Source organism: Phaenicophaeus curvirostris, chromosome 6, assembly GCF_032191515.1.
Source record: "Phaenicophaeus curvirostris isolate KB17595 chromosome 6, BPBGC_Pcur_1.0, whole genome shotgun sequence".
In the NCBI taxonomy this organism is placed as follows: domain Eukaryota; kingdom Metazoa; phylum Chordata; class Aves; order Cuculiformes; family Cuculidae; genus Phaenicophaeus; species Phaenicophaeus curvirostris.
Window position 1 is genome coordinate 21,680,759 of NC_091397.1, and position 20,970 is coordinate 21,701,728.

Genomic DNA, 20,970 nt, shown 5'->3' on the forward strand with positions numbered 1-20,970 from the left:
GTATTAGTATCCCTTGGGGATTTTTCCAGAATACTCATGTAAAAAAATCTTTTGTGGTTGTGCGTGTTCTGAGGGACAGAAGACAGGTTTTTTAACTGGCATTCGGTGCTTCTCCTTTTTTATGCCCTTTGAATGAATTAAAACTTTTCCTGTCGATTGCACTGTGGGATTGATTTGTGGTTTTCATTTGTTGGGTTTCTTTTTATTATTTTTTTTTCACATGGCCAGGTGTGCTTTTGCTTAATATAGCAGAAAACCAATGCCTGCTTCTTTTCTACATTTGATTTGACATCTATTGGTGTTTGTATTACTCAACTTCAGATGAGTTGTGACATCCAATTACATGTGAACTCTATGGCCTTTCATTTTTTGATCTAAGTGTTACTCAGAAACAGAGGCTTACACTTGTGGGCAAGGATAATGGAACAGGATTTCAGTGCAGTAAGCGTGTCTGAAATAAACAGAACATTCTAGAAATGGAAAAAGTAACTACAGCTAAAGGCATATGGGTATTTACAGAAGTCATAGCTTAAAACATTCAAATTCCTGTTTTCTAAGGTTAGATACAGACTTGCTATTAAGAAAACTGACTACACTGCTAATTAGAATACCGCTTAATAAATTAGTGTATAAAGTGACAGAAGTTATATACAGAGACAAAAGGGGTAGCTGTTTTCTCTGCCTACAGCAAATCTGCTAAATATGGCTGAGATTTCTTACTTCACCTTATTGTTAAACAAAAGCCAGGTTTCAGGACATCCTCCCAGAGGTGCAAGTACAGTCGGAGCAAATCCTACATAAGTTGAGTTGTGCCTTTCACAGATGAAGGCATTTTTCACCGCACAGCTTATATCATTCCAAAAGCCTGTAAATAAATAAATAAAATGCAGAGAATCACTGTATCAGCATTACAGCAGTCAGCCCCAGAGTGTATTCATAAAGCAGAAATTAAATGCGCTGGATGCAGGTGGAACAGCTGCCTTGTATGTTGTTTTCCCTAATACACTCTTCCCTTCCCGGTGGTATGATCATCACCTAATCGTTATGGTGTGGTTCTAAACCACAGCATACTTGTTTTGACAAACTGTCACTATGGTTCCACTGCCTATTTATGTGGAGTGACGTCAAGTTTAAGTATGTAGCAAACAGTTTAGCTTCTGCTGCTAAATATTAAACCAAATATTTCATAATGCTATTTTACTTACCAAAATCTCTTGACATTACCACACAGTTCTCATCATTATTTGCAAAATTAGGTTCATTTGGAGCCCAGGCAACATAGTTCACTGGCGTCTTATCCAGCCAGCTGAAAGAAAAAAGGAGACAGTGGCTACCAGACAAGCATCTCCAGCAGTCAGTTATTAGCTCTGTTTAGCTAAAGGATTAAGCAAGGCTTTCACAGTGACCAGAGGGCAAAGGGTCTTTATATGCTGGAGAGGACATATCAACAGCATTACTACTGCTTCTCATCAGTTTAGTATTATGAGATTCAAGTCTCTTCAGTATCCCATTTTGCTAGAGGTTGGATAAAAAATGTCATACTCTAAGGGAAGGCTTTTTGCAGTTTGGAGAGGCTCAAACCCCAAGGTATCACCAGTACAGGACTTCTTTTTCATGCGAGAAATGTATCTACCTAAAAGTCTTATAAAAACAGATTTCTAAAACAGGTTCTGTAACAGCCATTTCAAAAAGCTGTTAGGCAAGATGTTGCTCATGCTTACCACATTTTATCAAAATCTCGTGGCCTTTCTCTGTAGCCGTTAGAGATCCAGTCAGTGTTAATCTCATCCTAATGTTGATGTCAAAAATGGATCAGGTGAATAACATCCTAAAATTAGCTGCTTCTCCATGCTACCTATGAAGTATTGCTCGGGTGTTAGTCATTCAGTGAAATAAATCCTAGCCATGAACTTCTGTTTTTTTCTCTCACAGATTTGAAAGGAAACACATTGCTCTGATTAAATATAGAGGTTAACACTGCTGGTCTGAGACTGAAAACTCTTCAGAGGTCAGCTGTACAACAGTTATTAACTTGTGAAATGAAAGTACACAAAAATGCTTCCGTAGAGTGAGATTAAATTGCCTTCATTTATTGTCTATTATCAATTTTCCTTTACTCACCTGAATTTCTGATCAAAGCTGACAACTAAGCCAATAAAATATGATTCCATCCTGAGTTTTGTGTAAATCTAAAACAAAAGCAATTAACAGTTAAGCACTAAACAGTTTCTCAATATCAAGCAACAATCTGGAAGCCCATTAACTATGCCTGTATTTTTTTTCCTTTTGAGCATCAGGCAAGAACATTATATGTTTAGACCTCAGTTTCAAGCCCGCAACAGGGGTATGGGAAACTGTTCAATGAAGAACTCATTGGATAGGAAAGCAATAATCATGTGTTGAACACTATGTATCTTAAAAGAGATAGGCAGCTGGGCCTCCACTATGCTATGTTGCACCTTCAATATTTGCATACTTTTTTCCTCTACATACTAAAAGCAATAGTAATTTCTTTACAGGTCCTGAACAAATATATTGTTATATAGGTAACATAGGACAATAGCTCAGAATTTTAGCCTACCTAAAGAGATAGGCTGTTCCTTTAATTTTATTAACTGCTCTGCTTTAGAATTCAGTTATAATTGATAAGCTCAGTGCTTACGTATTTCCATAGAAATTGTCTTTCACTTTCATTCTCAATGACAGCCAGATCTGCAAAGCTCTTCTGACAAATTCTCCGTGCTTCTTCCATATGGACACGTTCTTTGCTGAAATAGTACTGCTTATTTTCATATATAATCCATCCATCATTTGTGGCCTGATATTCTGACAGATAAAGAATCATATATATTATGTTCATAGCCAGTCCGTATAAAGTCTGAAAACTATGCAGCAAATTTTTCTTTAAAAGAAGAAAAAAATCTTACCAAATTTGTAGTTTGGTTCAGGTTTTAGCAGTGTACCTGTAATATAAAAGATCACAATGAGGAACATTCCAAATATAAAACAATCCAGACACATCTGCTTTATGTAGTTACACATGCCTTGAATAATAAAGAGAAAAAAAGGACTAAGGATTACTAATGTATTTTCAAGGTTTTAGAAAAAAAAAGTATAATTTGGAAACATTTATCTAATGAAAAATATGTATCTTTAAAGCATATCTACATATCTCCTGAAGCACTGTATTAGAAAATCCAGGATGTGCAGTAAACACTGCAGATCAAACTTACATCATTACTTACTTAATAAAATCTATTTAGTATTTATTCTTAGCATGCTGTTATTAATTTTTTTAAAATACGTTCATGGGACTAGAGACAAAAACCACAATCCAGCTAATATGTTATGTTCTCAAGCTTACCTACATGGTATTATAGTAAACTATTCACAAGACCTGAAAGCTTAATACTGCTATTTGGTTAATACAACACATTGTTACCAGCACCTGAATGCATTCCTTCCATCCTGATGGTTTGACATTTACTAGGAAAGTTTGATTTTAAGAGCCCTGGAGAGCCAGGAGATACTAAAGTTTCTGATTACAGGATGGACCAGGAAGAAGCAATTAACCTGTTGCTATTCCCAGAGCCAGCTGTAAGCCTCTCGAGCACAGCTCTAGCTTTCCTTTGGATGCCTGTTATTTTGTTCTTCACAAGGCGTACAAATTCTGTTCTTAGCTTTCTCCATTTCTTCAGTGGTTTGATGGAAAAGAACACATTATTAAAGAAATGGCAAGAATAGTTTAGATGAGATATAGGCAAACAAATGAAAAAAGTAGTTAAAATTCTTTAGTTGAGAGCTTTGAAATATATTTTCTTAAATATTTAGTGAAGAATAGAACTAAAATTATTCAAATATCTTCATGATCAATTTATGCTCTTCACCCCATTTTTATTTTATTTTTTGATCCTACCGTAACATCCCTGTTTTTTAAAGAAAAAAAAATAAGTACTTTCAGTAAATATGTGTCTTAAGTGAATATGTTGGAATTAACATCTGAGCATCTCTCCTCTTACACTGATCCTCATGTAATCTAGGTTCACAATGACAAGATCTATTTCCTTTAATGTTTTCACTTTTGAAAGGCCATATAGGATCAAGATAAATTGATCAGAGTCTTTGTGTCATGGTTTCTGAACTCATCCTGACTCATCTCACCAAGAGTGGAGAGTCACATCTGTACAAAGTAGTGTGCTCAGTGCACCAGAAAGGGCTGCACAGGATGTGTGGCTTTGAGCTGGTCTAAGGAAGTCAGTGTTTCGATGGCGCATTTGTATGACTCATCTACCCACAAGGGAACAGTGATTCTTTTTGATTAAGCAATTTTTCAGTGTTAGCATGGTGCCTTATTTATTGTTCAAGTATAGTGGTTTGTTGGCAGAGTCATCAAATATTAGACATAGTCAGTGTTTTTATATAACAGCTTCTCTCTTCTGCTCCCTGTTGTGCCTCCTACTAATTCCCTGTGTGCATCCAACTTTCTTTTCATTTTAAGAAGCTTTTAACGATCTCCTGCTCCATGGAGATGCATACAAGTACTCAGTTTACAATTAGGAAGCAAGGATGTAAAAGTAAGACTGAGTAAACAAAACAAATTCTTTCATTACTGGTTGTCACTTGGGGTCCTCAGCCCAGAAAGATCCCATTTCCCCCTGGCAGGCACTCAGTGCACATCCACCTGGTCTGTTTCATGCCCTGGCACCACGTGTCAGTGGCCTGGCATTAGGGCCCTGCTTCCCAGGCAAAGCTGGTGGATGCAGGAGTCCTTCAAGGCTACAGCAGCCTCTACTTCTGATCTCTTTTTTAGAGTTATTGGTTCCTATAGCAACTGATCCCTCTCTTTGGTTCCCATTATTCATTTCACAACAGGAAGCAAAGCCTTTTTCTCTCTTGTACAGAGAACTCTAGTGTTCTGCATCTTTAGCTCTCCTGGGTAAGCCTGAAGAAGGTAGAGATATAGCAAGGAGATTAAAAGAAAAGGAATAAGTGCCTTTGCCTTGCAAATTTATTCAACCCATGGCTGAAAGAGATAAAGCCAGAGACAAAGTAGTACAGACATCTTTAACATCCTGTATCTAAGTACAGATGAAATATCTCGATTCATTCCTCTTGCTCTATGTGTTGCCTGTATCTAAGTACAGATGAAATATCTCGATTCATTCCTCTTGCTCTATGTGTTGCCTTCACTGCAACTGGTTTTAAAATAAACAATTCCCAGTATATTTCCTGTTTTCAATTTGTTTAAGTCCATGCAATTTGTTTTTTAATGTGGGCTTATAACTCACATTAAATGGCAAAGTAATCATACCTTTTTTTGTTTCACAAATCCAATTAAGTAAACGTTCACAGCGCAAGTCATTCCAGCGCATACGGGGTGATCTATTAAACATAACACAGTGTTCAAGTTCTCCATGATTGTTAGGTTCATCTTCATCCCAGTTCTCATAAATTACCTATGTTGGAAATACATCTCAATTACTATGTGAGTCAAGTTGAGTGGAGGTAATTGAGATTGCCATTGTAACACAATTTAAGGATCTCATCATCTCAAGTACCTTGCTTATGGGATCAACAGAAGTTCAAACAGGTCTGAGAGGGCTGTGAAAATCATGATGATCAGCTCACTTTCCCCATGGATCCCCACAGAGGGTTTAAAAACTACATGGTATAGAAAAGCATGTGTCTGATGGAGGAAAAATGGATGGGCAGAGGGGGGCCTGTTTATCCTGACTTCACTGTACTGACATACAGCAGTGAGCAGCCTAGGATTCTGTGAAGACCTAAGAGCACAGACCGTGAGGGATAGTATATAATGTGGTATTAGGATGTAACAGAACTAATTTTGTACTTCCTTTAGTGTGTTAAGGCAGTGCTGTCACTGAGCACTTCATCTGTCCAGCTGGTGGATAAAGGGTTGCGGTACACCTGCCAAAGGTTTAAAGATACGGGAAAATAGGCATAAAAAGATGAAAATATATATATTCTAAAAGACAGAAAGTCTGTTAATGTCCAGCAAATAAATACTTACAGGGGAACCATCAACCCAGGTAAATCCTTCATCTAGATTTAAGAGAAACAAACCAATCCAGAAAGCTTGAGTGTTCAGTCCTTTATCCCTAAAATAAAACATACAAAACAGATACATGAATGTGCCAAGGGGGCCTTGATATAAATGCTGGAAAGCAAGGAAACATGCTGCTTTCGGTCACACCTGAATTGGGAGCTATTCCTTCAGTGTTGGTCCATAGCCAGGCTCACTGCCTGCGCTTTGGCAAGGCATTTCATAGTGTTCTGTGTTGGGACAAGACTCTTCACATTAAAATGTAAGTTAAGGGACAAGTGGCGTGGCGGAGAGGTAGCTTAGGCTCCCATCCTTGTTGCTGCAACACAGATCTTGGCCGCAACAGGAGTTCATGGGAAAGGGTTTTAGCAAAATTAAACCACAAATAAATAGTTATAATGCAATTTAACTAAAGAAAAGTAGTTATAATACAATTTAACTAGTGAAAATAATTATTTCTCAACTGTTCTAATATCCTTATTGGCTTTTCCTATGTAGTTTATTTAGTAGCTCACACTATTAATCTTGTCATATCTATGAACCAGATAAAATAAAGTCTTCTTTCATTCACTATATACCACACAGATTCTCCTCCACAAAGACTTCATAGACTTAAAATGCCACAGACTTAGCAGACAGATAAAAAGTTATTCAGCTTTTCACCATACTAAAAGTTAACAAAAAGAAGAGTGAGATCACAAGCACTTTTCAAAAAGCCAGTTTTAAGTCTATTTAAAAAATTAAAACTACATTCACAATGATGTGAAAAATGTTTCATTAACTGTCTTTATGTGATGCTCCATTAATGTGTCTTGGTATTGCAGAATACAGCGGATAATAAAAATGCAGTTACAGCTGATAATTTTAATGTCCTTTTAGGAGAAGGAACAACATGTATGAAGGTGATGAAATCTGGATAACAGCTTTGATAAAAAACTGTAATAAATATTTCAAAAATGTTGAAGCCACTTTGGAATACTTGTGGATTTTTTAAAATGTAATGTTCTGGATGAAATTTCCAAGGAAAATTTTCCATTCTAATTTAACAATTTATAGTGTTTATTCATTCACTTGCCCAGCTCCAGATATATTTTGAAGTAATTTGTATTTAATACACAATGAACATGAAAAAGTATCATTATCCATGTACTCACGATGCTAATTGCCATATTAAAATTTGATCTTCTCTTGTATGGATTGTGACCAGATTTCCTCCTATTTCTCTACAGAATTCTTCGGCCTCAAACCAAGACTTCTTTTGGTTTCCCTCTCTCACAAAAAACTATTTAAAAAAGAGTAAAAATAAATTACTAAATGTGCATCGTTTGGTATGTAAAAGTATAGAATTGCCTGTGTAAATTTGAATGAACACCACTTTACCATCCCTTTATTCCTGAGTAAGACAACAAAACATCTGTCAAGACCTGTAATAGTAAGTCTTAATAATGTAATGTGTAAGTATTTAATTCCTAGCATCCTCTATTTTAAAACAAGACAAAAGTAGCACCGGTACCTGAGGATAACATAAGATATCACAGTGTACAAAGAAGAAAAAAAAAACAAAACAAAACTTAATTGGAACTTTGGCCCCTGAAAGGTTCAAAGAAATATGTAATAGCTTAGTTGTGGTATTTCAAAGTAGAAAGTATGAGATTTTCGAAAAACAGAAGGTGGAGGGAAAATCAATATGTTGGAATAGAAAAGATAATATGGATGCAGAAAACAGTTTTTCAAGGTACTGACCCTTGCCAAGGTAGAGATTTTTTCATAGCTGTACAAGCGTAGAAATAGCTACACATTCTGCTATGAAGTACTAAGATTCTTGAAATAAACAATAGCATGCTTGACATTTTGGGGAAAGGATGGTCAACAATTTGAAAAATTGGCAGAATCAATAATGTTAGCAACAATAATTAAGTGTGAAGTAGGAGCTGAGACCCTTATGAATACAGGGCTAAGATCATCTCTGGTGTCCCAACAAGCAGAGAGTCTCAAGAGAGAAAGTGAGGATACTTATATGAAGACTTGGAAGACCAATGTTGCATATTTGTTTCCTTAGTCTTGCTATTTCTTCCCCTTTTTCCTTTTCCAAAAGGAGAATTTTTGAGGTATTTTTAGCTAAATCAAGAGACTCTACAAACCCTTTACTTGGTGAAGCGTCAACAGTGTAAAACTTAATCTGGATCTAAATGTCTCATTAAAAGTATCACACACTGAGTGAGAGGAAGTTGGCAGAGAGACAGGTTTCCATAACTTTTCTCTTAGAAACATTTTCTTATATAAGTGGCACTACTAGTTATTGAGATGGACGTGTTTTTCTGAAGTCCCAAATTCCTGTAACTAACAGAATTAGGTGACGTTGTCACCTGGCATTTAAATAAGAGAAAGCATATTTCTAGTACTCTATTTTTATTGTTTCAAGCCTTTCATGGTTGATTTTCATTATGTTTAATGGATTTGTAGTATGTTTCTTTTTGTACTTGAATGCCACTGAGAAGGTCATTCCCAAAATGAATGAAAATATTGTGGTCACCAAGGAATTGAAACCTGGGCTGCCCTGTGCTCACGCTTACAGTAAAGGTAGAGACACACTTACTTTGAAGCACGAGTCTGCCTGGGAGGCTTCATCCCAGCCTTCAGCACAGGTGGCTGTGGGGACCCATACTGGAGGAGCAGGAGGCGTTGCTCCCACTGCCTGCTGTTTGCAAAGATAATTTGCTGTCTTCTCACAGCTAACAACATCCCATAATCCAGCTGCAATTCCAGTTGTCATGGCAACACAGCCTTGCTCTTTTCCTTTGTCATAAGGAAAATAAATTATTAAAATTAAAGTCTTAATTGCTCTCTAAGAAATGAGACCTTTGCTTCTGTTCATAAAAATTATGAAATGGAAGATGTAGATTGTGGAGATGAAAAACAATCCTGGATATGAAATTATTTTTAATCACTCCTGTCAGAGACCAGATATAGGCCAATGCATTACCCAGACACACCTTTGCAAAAATGGAGATTTGCAGCTTTAGAATATAAATTTTCCTTATCTTGCCCCCCCAGGGAAATCACAAGGCAAGTGGCATTTGATTTTATTGACATATCTAGAGATGGTCTGACAAGTACTTTTTGGTTCTCAGTATCCAGGTAATTAATTTTCAGTAGGTTGTTATCAAGTACAATAATTTTGTTTTATGATGTAACTAGCTAGTGTGAAGGCAAGGTTTCTCATGTAGATGCTAATCTGTTTTATTGAAATGCAAACCAGCTGGACATATGCTGCTCATTTCTCACATGACCCACCTTGTGAGTGAAAATACTCTATCCATAAAAATTCATCTCAATCTGATCAGTTGTTGTAAACTGGTGTTAAAAATTGGAAAAAAATTAGATCATAGACCTTGTTAATTCCCGCACAGGATTGCCTTCAGCCTAGTTCATTAAAAAAAAAATATTTCTGAACAACTTCACAGGAGATTGACTTACACAACACCTGACATTCAGCTGTGATGGTGCTTGTTACACTAGTGTCAAACACAAGGTCTGATGGTGTTGCCCACCTACATCTACAAGCACAGAAGGAATTGCCTACTGAAATTTCCCATACCAGGGGATGCAAAGCAGAAACATGCATGAATTCCAGATACATTCCAGCCACAAGGGATGAGCCTGTGCAAAGCTTACCTGGCATTGCAGTGTTCCAGTGTGTGAAGAGAGGTTTTTCACCACTGGTCCACCTGAAACTCTCTTGTTCTTCTGTGTTGGAAAGACCGATCCAGAAATATTTTTCTGACCTCAGCCCCGTCAGACTAATCAGAAAGGCTTGCTCATTTCTGAAGTGGAAATCAGTGTACAAACACAGTATGTTACCTTGCAATATTAAACTAGGTGGTACAAACAGAGGTATGACTGTCATGCTAGCATGACTTCAAGGCAACAACTCCTCAATGAAATTCAGACAAAAGGATTTAAAGTGTGGTCAAAACGAATTGTTGAGGGACTTCCTCCTCTCATCTGAAGGCATCTTCTCTCCTTTCCACTCAGTTCTGAGAATTTTCACAAATCACAAAATCTTTCCAAGATTTTGAGGTACTTCAAACACACCACCAAATCAGGACCAAAACACTGTCAGCTTTGCTACCCATCGCCACTGAAGGCAGTAATGTACCTCACAGGTCATGAAGCCTGCGAAGCATGACCAGCATATGGGTAGGTTGGAGATTCTCTGTGTGTTGGAGCAGGTCTTGGGGATGATTTCCTACATTAGTTCAGAATTTTGCTTAGAAGGTAGGAATTTTTTTTTTGTCAAAGCTTTCCTATCATAATGAGATAATTCCCATCAGTAAATAGATCAAAACTGTAGTAACCACTTTCCAACAGCAAAACTAGCAAACAAAGGAAAAAAAACCCTAAACCTCAAATAAAAATAACATAGAGGCTCTTTTAAATAAGAATGGAAATATAAACCAAGAATCCCCTAAAATTTAAAATGTTGTGAAAGGTTAAGTAGAAAACCCTAAAATATCAAGTCTTTTTTCTTGCATGGATAATTTTATTTGGCACATTTTTCAAAAGTCCTGATATAACACTTTGAAAAGTTAAAAAATTAGCAGGTTTGGTGAGTTTCTCCAGGCAATACACTGATTTTGAAGAATAAAAAGACATATTTTCCTACCTGCTTTCCACGGTAGCTAGATAAGCTTTGCTCCATTCACATGTCTTATTTGCTTCTGAGAATGTTAAAAGTGCAGATCCTACCAAGTAGCAGTGAAAACCGTATCTTTTCCAACCCTGTGATAAATACAAGGTTTTTAAAGTGAAGTTGAAAGAGAGTTCAATCTAGAAATTAGCTGTGCTCTTTTGTATATAAATAGTTGATGTTGCATCCATTGAAGCTAAGTTTAAAAAAAAAAACATGCTACTGGGCTGATCTGTTAATAAACAAAAGCTGGGATTTTTTTTTTCTTGTTGTTGCTGTTTGCCCCTACAGAGGCATTTTTTATTTGAAGTAAGACATTAAGATCTTAGTTTTAATCTCTTTTACATGTACCCAAAATTTCAAAGAAAATTGGGACTGTACTATTTGCTATTGCTTTCTAGGACTCTGTAAGTCTGGGATTATGCAAGATGCACCATTGAAGAGCCTGTGATTCATTCGGGGCGGGGGCGAGGTGCAACTTCAGCCTTCCAGAACTGCAGGATCTCATGTAATGAAATACAAAGACATTGCAATATGGAAATGAATTTACATACAAGCACAGCTTCCCAAAGCTAGCCTACCATCCCTAAGTGCATTGGACAAGGAGACTTTCTGAGCCAAGAGGAATCCAATGAGTGCCTCTTTGTGGGGAGGGTAGAAAGGAGGAATATCAGTAAAACACCCCTGCTTCTTCCTACTCTTAGAGAGGTCTATCCTGATTGATATAGTGTATATATGAAAAGGTCAGTTCTGGATAACTTACTAGTTTGGAAAAAAAAGAACCTGCTGATATCACTCAAAGGCCAACTAAGCAGTATTTGTAGGAATATGGTACAGAAAATCTGATATTTTTTCTGTTTTGAAATTATATTCTTTCTTTTGTCATTATGTAGTAGGAACTTTATAAAGACTTTAAACAGACAACAGATGTGAGAGAAGAGAAAGTGGCTTTTGGCAGTTTTACATGGATTGTGGATCTACAAGCATAAACAGAACAGAGGTGAGATGATGATTTAAAAGATATGTAATTTTGTCACAGGGTGGCTCATCTGGAAATGGAGGGTAAGGCAGCGTTCATTCTCACATAAATGAATTTTGACTTTCTTGAGTATTTTCAGAGCAAAAATGAAAAATGCACATATTGTAGTAAAATGATAGTAGCCAAAGACTTAGTTTCCTCAAGAACAGATTTTCTAGAAGATGCAAAGGCTCTAAAGTAAGCAAGAAACAGTAAATTAATTCCCAACGTAATTAATTTATGAGAGAATATTTACTTTCTGGCAGCCTGGGTCCTCAATTGTCTCTTTTTCAGAGGTTTGTGATGAAGGGTTCTTTTTACAGATATAACCATGTTGCTTATCACAAACTTCAGTTCCCCAGTATCCATCCTACAATTACAAGGAGAAGTAATGGATGTAAAAAAGTGTCATTGCAAACATAAGAAAACTAGTGTTTTCCTCTTTCTTCATAACAAGGCCCACTGAAATATGTCCTTAGGAAGGCTATAGGAGTGTTGCTGGAGGCTTTTTATTACATTTTTTTAAATAGACACACCTGTCAGGATTGGTTTAAGATCCATTCAATGCTACTGTATTTTGAAATAAAAGAATGAAATAAATGACATCTTGAAGTCTCATTATTATCTGGTATCATAATTATCTGTTTTATGAGATGGTTTATAAGGACATATCATCTGGGTTAATGTATAATGTATCTGCACTTAAAGCAGTATTATTCCACTTCATTTCTGGTAAGATCAATGAAAGTGAAATAATACACATCTGAGTGTTTTACCATAAATCCAGCAGCATCATTTCGCAGCACTTCTGATAAAAAAGATCAAGGAAATTGCAATAAAGGATACTGAGAAAATTACTATTTTATTTTTAAAAAGGAATTATGTATAAAAATAAAATTTAAATAGGATCTTCCCCCTGCCCTAGTCTGGTTTAATTCTATTGATGCCTAATACTGGCAGACATCAATATTGTTCAATGATATAACTGTTCTTTCAAAACCTGCATTACTTTCATAACAGCATTTTCAATTTCTTTCTTTTAAAATCTGTGATCTGTGACACATTTTGTGTGTGCACGTGTGTGCATGTGCATGCACACAAATGTGTCTATAAACCCAAACAACCATGTGCTGTAAGAAAATAAAATTTATGAGTCAAACAGTCAAAAATATTATAGGATTTAAGGTACTTGGCAGGTATAAGTGCTCTCTTTGCATCACAGCTGAAGTAACATGCCCTAGTGCCAGGCCTCCATGCTTCAATGCCATGTCTTATTGAAGTGACACAGAAGGGCATAGTGGTCTGTTTGACTAGAAAACTAATCGAATGGTCTAGGTGCAAATAGCACCTATGATAACCACGCTGTGTGTTTACTAGTTCATTCCCTTTCCTCTCCCAAAGCTATAACTTTTTTTCATTGTTGCGGCATTGAAATGAATCTAATGTCAAATTTCCGGGTCAGACTTTTCACTGGATAAGAAATTTCACAAGGTAAACTGGGAAAAGGCTACATCTCTATTTCTAATCTCTCCTGTCCTCTGAACATCTTTTCTGGTTGATGCCAAATTTTTGGGGAAAACTATTTCAAGTTAATATAAAACTGACTCCTGAATATGTATATACTGGCAAGTCATTTCAGACTGATGTAGTTATTTGTTTGCATTACTGTAAAAAGACTACATGGTTATACCTGTCCCTTCATAACAACACAGTCCTCCAGACCATTTTTGTAGGTGGGATGCCTGTGCTGCCATTTGGTAAATGTCACAGGAGTCCTGTCACTCCACTCAAAATAGAAGTGAGTCTTCAGATCATTCAGACCCAGCCATAGTTCTTCTGTTGTCTCTGAAGCAGGAAAAGACATAGGTTTGGCTACAGTCCACTGTGCAATACAGAGAACATTTTCACATCTAGAGCAAACAGGGAATGATAAAGGCAGGATATGGTACATGAGAGGTGGTCTCTGCGCTTTAACAAATGTATTGGTTTCTCAAAATTGGTTTCTCAAATCTGCAGTGAGAGATGTCTCAGTCTGTACTGAAAAGGCCTCAGATTCCATCCAGAAGTACTAAGTTTAATAAACACAAGGATCTTCATGGCTGGCAGAAGATTTTTACAAATTTTCCGAGTACCTGTGACATTGAATAGAGAACTAAAGTGGCAAAAGTGCAGTCTTAGAGACCTTTGGGTCTCCATTTTTTCTTTTCCTGCCTTTGTAATATTTTAGACTGGAGATTATTTCTTGTTAAATAGAAATAAACCTGTACTTATGCAACAGAAACAACATAAAAGAATACCACAAGTTAGTTTTAGTCTTTCACTTGTGACATTTCAGGAAAAAAAGCAGTAATATTGAATAGGAAGCTCGGTTTTTATGTAACAGATGGGACAAACAAAATGCAGGTCTACATATACACTCACTGTAACCAAGCTGTGACACTAGAAAGCTGTGTTCAGCAATGTTGTGGACACTTGCCAAATCTCCATCTTGCTTCTTACACGAAGTCAGAGCATCTTTCCATACCTTGGGTTCTCGTTGAATGCTGTAGCAGTGGCCTGCATATGGCCACCAACCATTTGTGCACTTAACAGGTCTCATTTCCTCTAAAATTAAAACACAATTTTTCAGAGCAACTTTCTAAGAATAGAGAAAACTAGAATGAGGTTTCTTGAGGAATTGGGATTATATAAATAAATATAAAGCTGTAGTTAGAGATGCAAATGCATTCAAATGAAAAACAAGTATTACCAAGGCACAGTATGCTAAATATGCAAATGGAAAAATAACAGCGAACCACTGAAAAATACCCACATTGTGTCAGAGATGCAATGTGAAATAATACTCTGGAAGGAGTGAGAGACCAAAGCAGACATCAGCCTCTCCCCTGTTTGCCCCCTGGAGTTGTTCAATCAGCGCTTTTTGTCTACTGTGCTACATGCAGTGGCCAACATTAGGCTCTGCCTCCTGTTCAATGTCTTGTTGCAAATACACAATTTTCAGATATGGAAAAGTGTGAAGTAATTCTGTGGTAACTGCAGGTCAGTAAACAGTACATATTGATACAAAGTTGATAGTTTTCTCTTTTAATTAACTCAGTGGGGATTTTATTACTTAGATTCCTACCTATCTTTAAAAGCACATGTTAAGCTTGCTTTAAAAATAGAGTCCTGCATTTCTTTTTAAAAATCCTACTGTATTTATGTAAATTTGATTGCTGACACTGGTTACCATGACAGAGCAGCTTTTATCTGCCTTGCGAGAAGGAAAGATAGAGTGAAGGAACAAAATAATAATATTCTCCTATGAATGGTTAATACACAGTGGGAGGAAAAAAGCAATATTTAAGTCTGTATGTGCCTGTACTGCTGTGGTTTTCAAAGGTTTCTGATGTTTTGGTTGAAAAAGACTGTTGCATACCTTTTGTAGATATTTACAGGTTGCTCTTTCTAGATTTTTCTTTAAAAATCTTTCTTTTTATGTGACTAACCTACCCTTGGGTATAATGTCAGACTTCAAACTGTAATTTCCCTTTTTACAAATGTAGCCAAGTCTCTGGTTACATGCTTGGTTTTCCCATTTAGCATCCTTTTGGGGATTCATCACTCCACAGATTTTCCCAGGGAGCAGGAAAGGATTTCCTTCAAATAAGATAGCAAAAATAAATGAAAATATTAATAAAACCATCATATTATCAGTAGAAACATTAACTTCCTCTGATTTCTTCAATGCTCTTCTTGAAAAAGACATCCCCTATAGGATAACTGATATTGTAGCTTATAGGATGCTGCTTTCAGTGCATGCTTTGAGAGTGAAGTAATGACTCTTCATTGACTTTGTGTGAGGACAGTACTGGGAAATTCCTGGTTCTTTCCCTGGTATCCTGGTGCTCACAGACAGAACAGCTGAAGCTACACCGCTATTCTGCGCCAGAAACTTCCAAACATTAAAAATATTCATTTTTAAACAATGAAGATGGCTTGAAACACTTGTTGCACGAAGAAAACATGGGACCAAAAAGCCAACAAGGAAATAGAAGAAGACCCCACATGTGCAGAGCACCACAAACCCACCCCTATCTCCCTTCCTTGAGATGGCCCAGTGCAATTTTGTGTAAAATACTGAGAAATTATGAGCTGGCTCTGTAACCCACTCAATAATATTTAGAATTTCTCCAGACAACATAGTGCCACTATTTTCTAAATATTTTGCCACTTTTGGAAGATTTGACTTATATTTATATGCTTCAGTGTCATGCAACAGAAAAATATTATCTCCTTTCTGTGAGGTTGTATATCACTCCAAATGATACTCTCCTTTCACAAACAAGATCTTTGCTTACATAAGAAAATAAAAGGACTTGCTATAGCCAATACCCACAGTGAACTTTGTGATTTGGAAGTGTACTTCTTAAAATAAAGATCTAGACCTTAAGCTATTGAAAATCAGAATGGGCTTTCCTGAAATAAACGTAGCCATGGCAGTTTTTATTACTTGATGTCTTATCAGAATCCATTCAAAGATTACATATTAGAAACAGTTCTTACCTGGAGCCCAGTTCAAATATCTGAAAGGACTTCCCCCAGCCCATTGCCATCCACTGTTGAAATTCAAAGTGTTCAATCCAGTCCAGAATGGAAAACTGAATTTTTTAGTTAGCTCTAAAATAGAAAAAAAGTAAGTTTTATCTCCCTATTCTCATTATTAGCAAGTTCATCTAAAAGAAACAAAGTCAAAAGTAAGCAATGAATATTCTTTAGTTTAAACCAGCCCCAGAGCAGTACTTTCACATTACTGAGGTGCATGGATTAAAGAAGTAAAATATGTAAATGAAAATATATTGATTTAGCACAGAAGTTGGCAGTTAAAAGGGCAAATGAACATCTTATTTCACTACCTAAAAAAAAGTGTACTTCTCTCACTTTGTTTCACTATGACATGAGAGAGGTAAAAAATACCGTATTTCATTAGGGAGTTGTGCTACAATGTTTTTGCAAGAGACTTCATGGAGTAAACACATCAAAAAGTCAAAGAAAGTGTGCCAGTCAGTTGCTTCCAGATTTTTTTCTATGATGTGAGTGCTTTCAAAGCCTCTTTCATACCATTTATAACCAAGCTGACATCATGAAACTTGTATCTGAAATCCACTGGAGTTATTTGGAGTTTCTGTATGCAAATATATCCATATTAGGAACAATCTAGCCATTGTCATATTTTCTCCTAGAAAGATTAGTAATCTTTGAAACACAGAGGAAACAGATAAGGTCAAGAAACAGACCATCACCCTGCTCAGGAATGAGTGCATCGGCATGAAGGCAAGTGGAGGAAACCCTACAGTGACAGGCTGTAGAAGATGTGGTAGCTCCCACTTGGAGCACTCCCCAACCCCCCCCACCCGCCCTCACCATTGCCTCCCTCCTCCAGAGGTTTGGGACCACCCCTTTGTAAAAAAACATCACCAAGTAGAAGGGGATTTCGGGCCATCTTCCTTCTGGTGGCTGCTGAATCACCCCTGACACCCAGTCATCTTTACTGAGACAGAAAACAAGGCAGCCAATTTCATCATCTAAAGCTCCAGTGAAGCACATTTTAAGGTTTATCACTTTACCTCCTATATATGCTTGCTCATGAATTTCTGTGATGCTTAGTAGTTCTGCATTTTGCTGTTGACAGCTTTTCCTTGCTTGGTGCCATGTTAGAGCTGATTCTGAGTTTATCTGATAGTGAATGCCAGTTGAAACATCTTCTGTCCAAAATCTTTCTGTGTCATCTGGAAGAATCATAGAATCATAGAATAACCAGGTTGGAAGAGACCCACCGGATCATCGAGTCCAACCATTCCTATCAATCACTAAACCATGCCCCTCAGCACCTCGTCCACCCATGCCTTGAACACCTCCAGGGAAGGGGACTCAACCACCTCCCTGGGCAGCCTCTGCCAGGGACCAATGATCCTTTCTGTGAAAAAATTTTTCCTAATGTCCAGCCTAAACCTCCCCTGGTGGAGCTTGAGGCCATTCCCTCTTGTCCTGTCCCCTGTCACTTGGGAGAAGAGGCCAGCACCCTCCTCTCCACAACCTCCTTTCAGGTAGTTGTAGAGAGCAATGAGGTCTCCCCTCAGCCTCCTCTTCTCCAGGCTAAACAACCCCAGCTGTCTCAGCCGTTCCTCATAAGGCCTGTTCTCCAGCCCCTTCACCAGCTTCATTGCTCTTCTCTGGACTCCCTCTAGAGCCTCAACATCCTTCTTGTGGTGAGGAGCCCAGAACCGAACCCAGGAACTGAACCCATCAACCCAGAACTGAACCCATCAATTTTTTCAAAAAATAAGAAAAAGTGTCCTTTTTTATATTAAAAACATTATTTTGAATTTCTAAGATTTTGGAAGGGAGTTAATGGGTATTCAATATTTGCTTTTACATTTTATTTTACACAACATGTAAACCAGATGTGTCTGTTAAGTGAAAAAGGCATTCCATGGTGAAGTGAGAAGTAGAAACTGGTGAGCTATGACACTGGAGAGTTTTCATCCCTGCAGGGTAGAACACCCTTTGAGCCCACCATCAAGAGAAGGAGCTTTTCAAAAAATAGGAGAACCTGGCCACTGTCAGCCTGAGAAGCTATAAAAAACAGTCTTTGTCCCACCAACGTGCAGACCAGCTGCAGTCTTTGTTTGCAGAACAACTCACAGAACCTTGTGAAACTTGTGGTATTGGGAAAGCAAATGGTGAGAAAACTGAAAGTTTGTGTCCTGAGGTGAAGGGATCCAAACATAAGTTCAATGCGGAAGATAAGTCAGAAATGGGAGAGGAGGACAATTTTAGCTGCAGCATCTTTGTGTGGTCTGGCAATAGGAGACAAGAACAAGAGAGGAAATTATGTTAAAGGCATGCCTGAGGAATAAAAAGCAATGGGATTTTTTTGAAAGGAAGTTATTGGTCTAAATTCATGCTGGTCATGCCATGCACTGAAGTCACTTAAAATGAGACATCAAAGAGCCTCCTCACTACTAAGGTTCACTAAGAGAAATGGCCACCTCCAGCATTTGAGTTAGAACCTGGCTGGACTGAATCAAACCCTGCAGTCTCCTCTTTCTCTCCACTAGCTATAGAGGGAGCACTTGGCTGCCAGAACTAATGTTCAATTAGATGCTTTTCATTTGGGCTACTCTGACAAGGTTTGTCATGAATGTGCAGCTGACAACTGATAAAGAACCTAGTAGCTCAATAGATAGTTTTCTCAGGAATGTTTCATGACAATTTAATAAATAAAATGCAGGACTTACTTATTAGTGGGCAAAATCCATACAGTTTATCAGCATCAAAATCTGCAGTTGTAGCACACCAGAGCCAGCCATCTGACCTACCAGCATCTGTGCACTCAGTGTACAGTTTGCCTTCATATTTGAAAGGGAATACACACGGTTGTCCATTGGCATTTCCTTTTAATGTAAAGGTATCTAGGAGGAAGAAAAGGTTAAGAGAACATATGAAAATCATAAATCATAAACTTGACTCCCTAGTTATGGAGCTCTCTATTGGTACATCTATGTAAATTGAGAGACCCTCTTTTTTAAATTATTTTTTTATTATTTTCCCCCCCTCTGTAGCTAGAGATTTTAAACAAAATGTTGTTTTAATGAAATTTGAGTTTTAAGTACTATGTTTAGAGTTTGATATATATAACTTGTAGGAAAGTAAAATTTTGTGATGATAAGTTGTGGTTCCTGAAGACAGAAAAGCATAAGTAAATCTGTATTATTGTATTCTGTACGGCTCAGTAGGTTTGCTTTATCACTCCATCTTTTCATTAATTGTTTAAAGAAAAAGGATAGCTGAGCAGAGAGACTACAGATTACATTGTTACAAACATATTTACTCAGTAAAAAAAATTAGGCTTCAGTTGCACACTCCTGTACTTGGGGTCTTGCAGATTCACCCTCAACTTAGATTCTCTAAGGTTCATAATGTTTCATCTTTTTAAACTATCACAGTATTAACAAAAACATTCTTTTATCCTGAAATTTCTGACATACAATCTCAAACTCATCTAAACATGTTCATCCCCTCAGTTCTACATACATTACTGCTTTACCATTTCACTCTGTAGTTCTACTCAATGAGTGATACACCTCTTCAGACTAAATCTATCATTCTAATTTGGTCAGCCCGTAGGGGAGGAGTCAATTCCTCCTTCTTATACCTCATATCTTGGAGCAGAAAGAGAAACTTGCACAGCTGTCGTGAAAACAAGGCTCTAAAACCCTTTGACTGATCACTGTGTGTTGGTGAGGGCTAATGGAAAAAACTCCATGCTTCCTCATCACATATTGCCTTCCCTAACAGTGCAATCTGATTTTATACTTCCACAGAAAGAAATTCTAGTTTAAAGATCCTGCTCTTATTACTTCCATTTCCTCAAAAATCCCTACATCTCTTTTATTCTATGAAACAAGAACTACCAGAATAATACCCAACATACTCTTTAGATCATGCATCAAATCTAATAACGAATTCAAAATAATCAGTCTATCTAATAAAACTCTAAAGCTGCCTAAGGACAAATATTTTCCTATCTAGGTTACCTCAAAACCATTAGAAAACTTACCAGGTGACTGCAGTGAACCATGCATGAGGGAGAGAAAAAATAAGAACATGAAGAAACTCATTGTAACTTTCTTTTCATTCCTCTACCAGAAGTTAGATTTCATTGTATAAAATCCTTCTGAATGAGGATTGTAACAGGTCCTTCTCCGTGTCAAGCAGTTGATGGATAACGCTCTGTATACTAAATAAGGAACTACCCTGTCACATGGTATTTTGAAATAACTCGAGTGCACATTGTAAACATTGTTCTCTTTGAAGAGAGAATCGCTTCCATAACTAAAATCTCCATCCTTGCAACTAGAAGTGGTGACACTTTTCCTTTTCCTGGACCTTGCTAGTATATATATATGTGTCAGTTTGGGGGGTACTACACAGGACAGACCTCTGAAAAAGCTACTTGAGAACTGATGACAAGAAACCTGCAGTGAAATGTCATCAATTAAAAATTCAGTCTCTGCTTTAGCCCTCACATTTCAGAAAGAAAGCGACACAAAACCTCAATGGTTCAGTACACTGCTAGTCAAGCACAGCTCTACACATCTAGAAGGAGGAGAGCAAGTTTTCCAGGTTCTGCAGTACTCAGTGCATTATGAATTA

The 20,970-nt window shown here is 37.2% G+C and overlaps 1 protein-coding gene across 1 annotated transcript in view; it reads right to left on the reverse strand.

Annotated features, from left to right (window-relative positions):
* The window catches only part of LOC138721933 (macrophage mannose receptor 1-like), a 34,237-nt gene extending 13,784 nt beyond the window's left edge, over positions 1-20,453 (reverse strand). The window contains exons 1-19 of the mRNA XM_069859539.1: positions 20,375-20,453; positions 19,053-19,226; positions 17,379-17,540; positions 16,318-16,431; positions 15,265-15,411; positions 14,194-14,376; positions 13,463-13,617; positions 12,029-12,142; positions 10,731-10,846; positions 9,740-9,888; positions 8,661-8,860; positions 7,219-7,346; positions 6,032-6,119; positions 5,312-5,456; positions 2,928-2,963; positions 2,663-2,826; positions 2,122-2,189; positions 1,206-1,306; positions 726-865 (exon numbers count right to left, since the gene is read on the reverse strand). Of these exons, the coding sequence (XP_069715640.1) occupies positions 726-865; positions 1,206-1,306; positions 2,122-2,189; positions 2,663-2,826; positions 2,928-2,963; positions 5,312-5,456; positions 6,032-6,119; positions 7,219-7,346; positions 8,661-8,860; positions 9,740-9,888; positions 10,731-10,846; positions 12,029-12,142; positions 13,463-13,617; positions 14,194-14,376; positions 15,265-15,411; positions 16,318-16,431; positions 17,379-17,540; positions 19,053-19,226; positions 20,375-20,435 (2,445 nt within the window). The 5' untranslated portion in view covers positions 20,436-20,453. The remainder of the gene's footprint in view (positions 1-725; positions 866-1,205; positions 1,307-2,121; positions 2,190-2,662; positions 2,827-2,927; positions 2,964-5,311; positions 5,457-6,031; positions 6,120-7,218; positions 7,347-8,660; positions 8,861-9,739; positions 9,889-10,730; positions 10,847-12,028; positions 12,143-13,462; positions 13,618-14,193; positions 14,377-15,264; positions 15,412-16,317; positions 16,432-17,378; positions 17,541-19,052; positions 19,227-20,374) is intronic.
* Between the last annotated feature and the right edge of the window lie 517 nt (positions 20,454-20,970).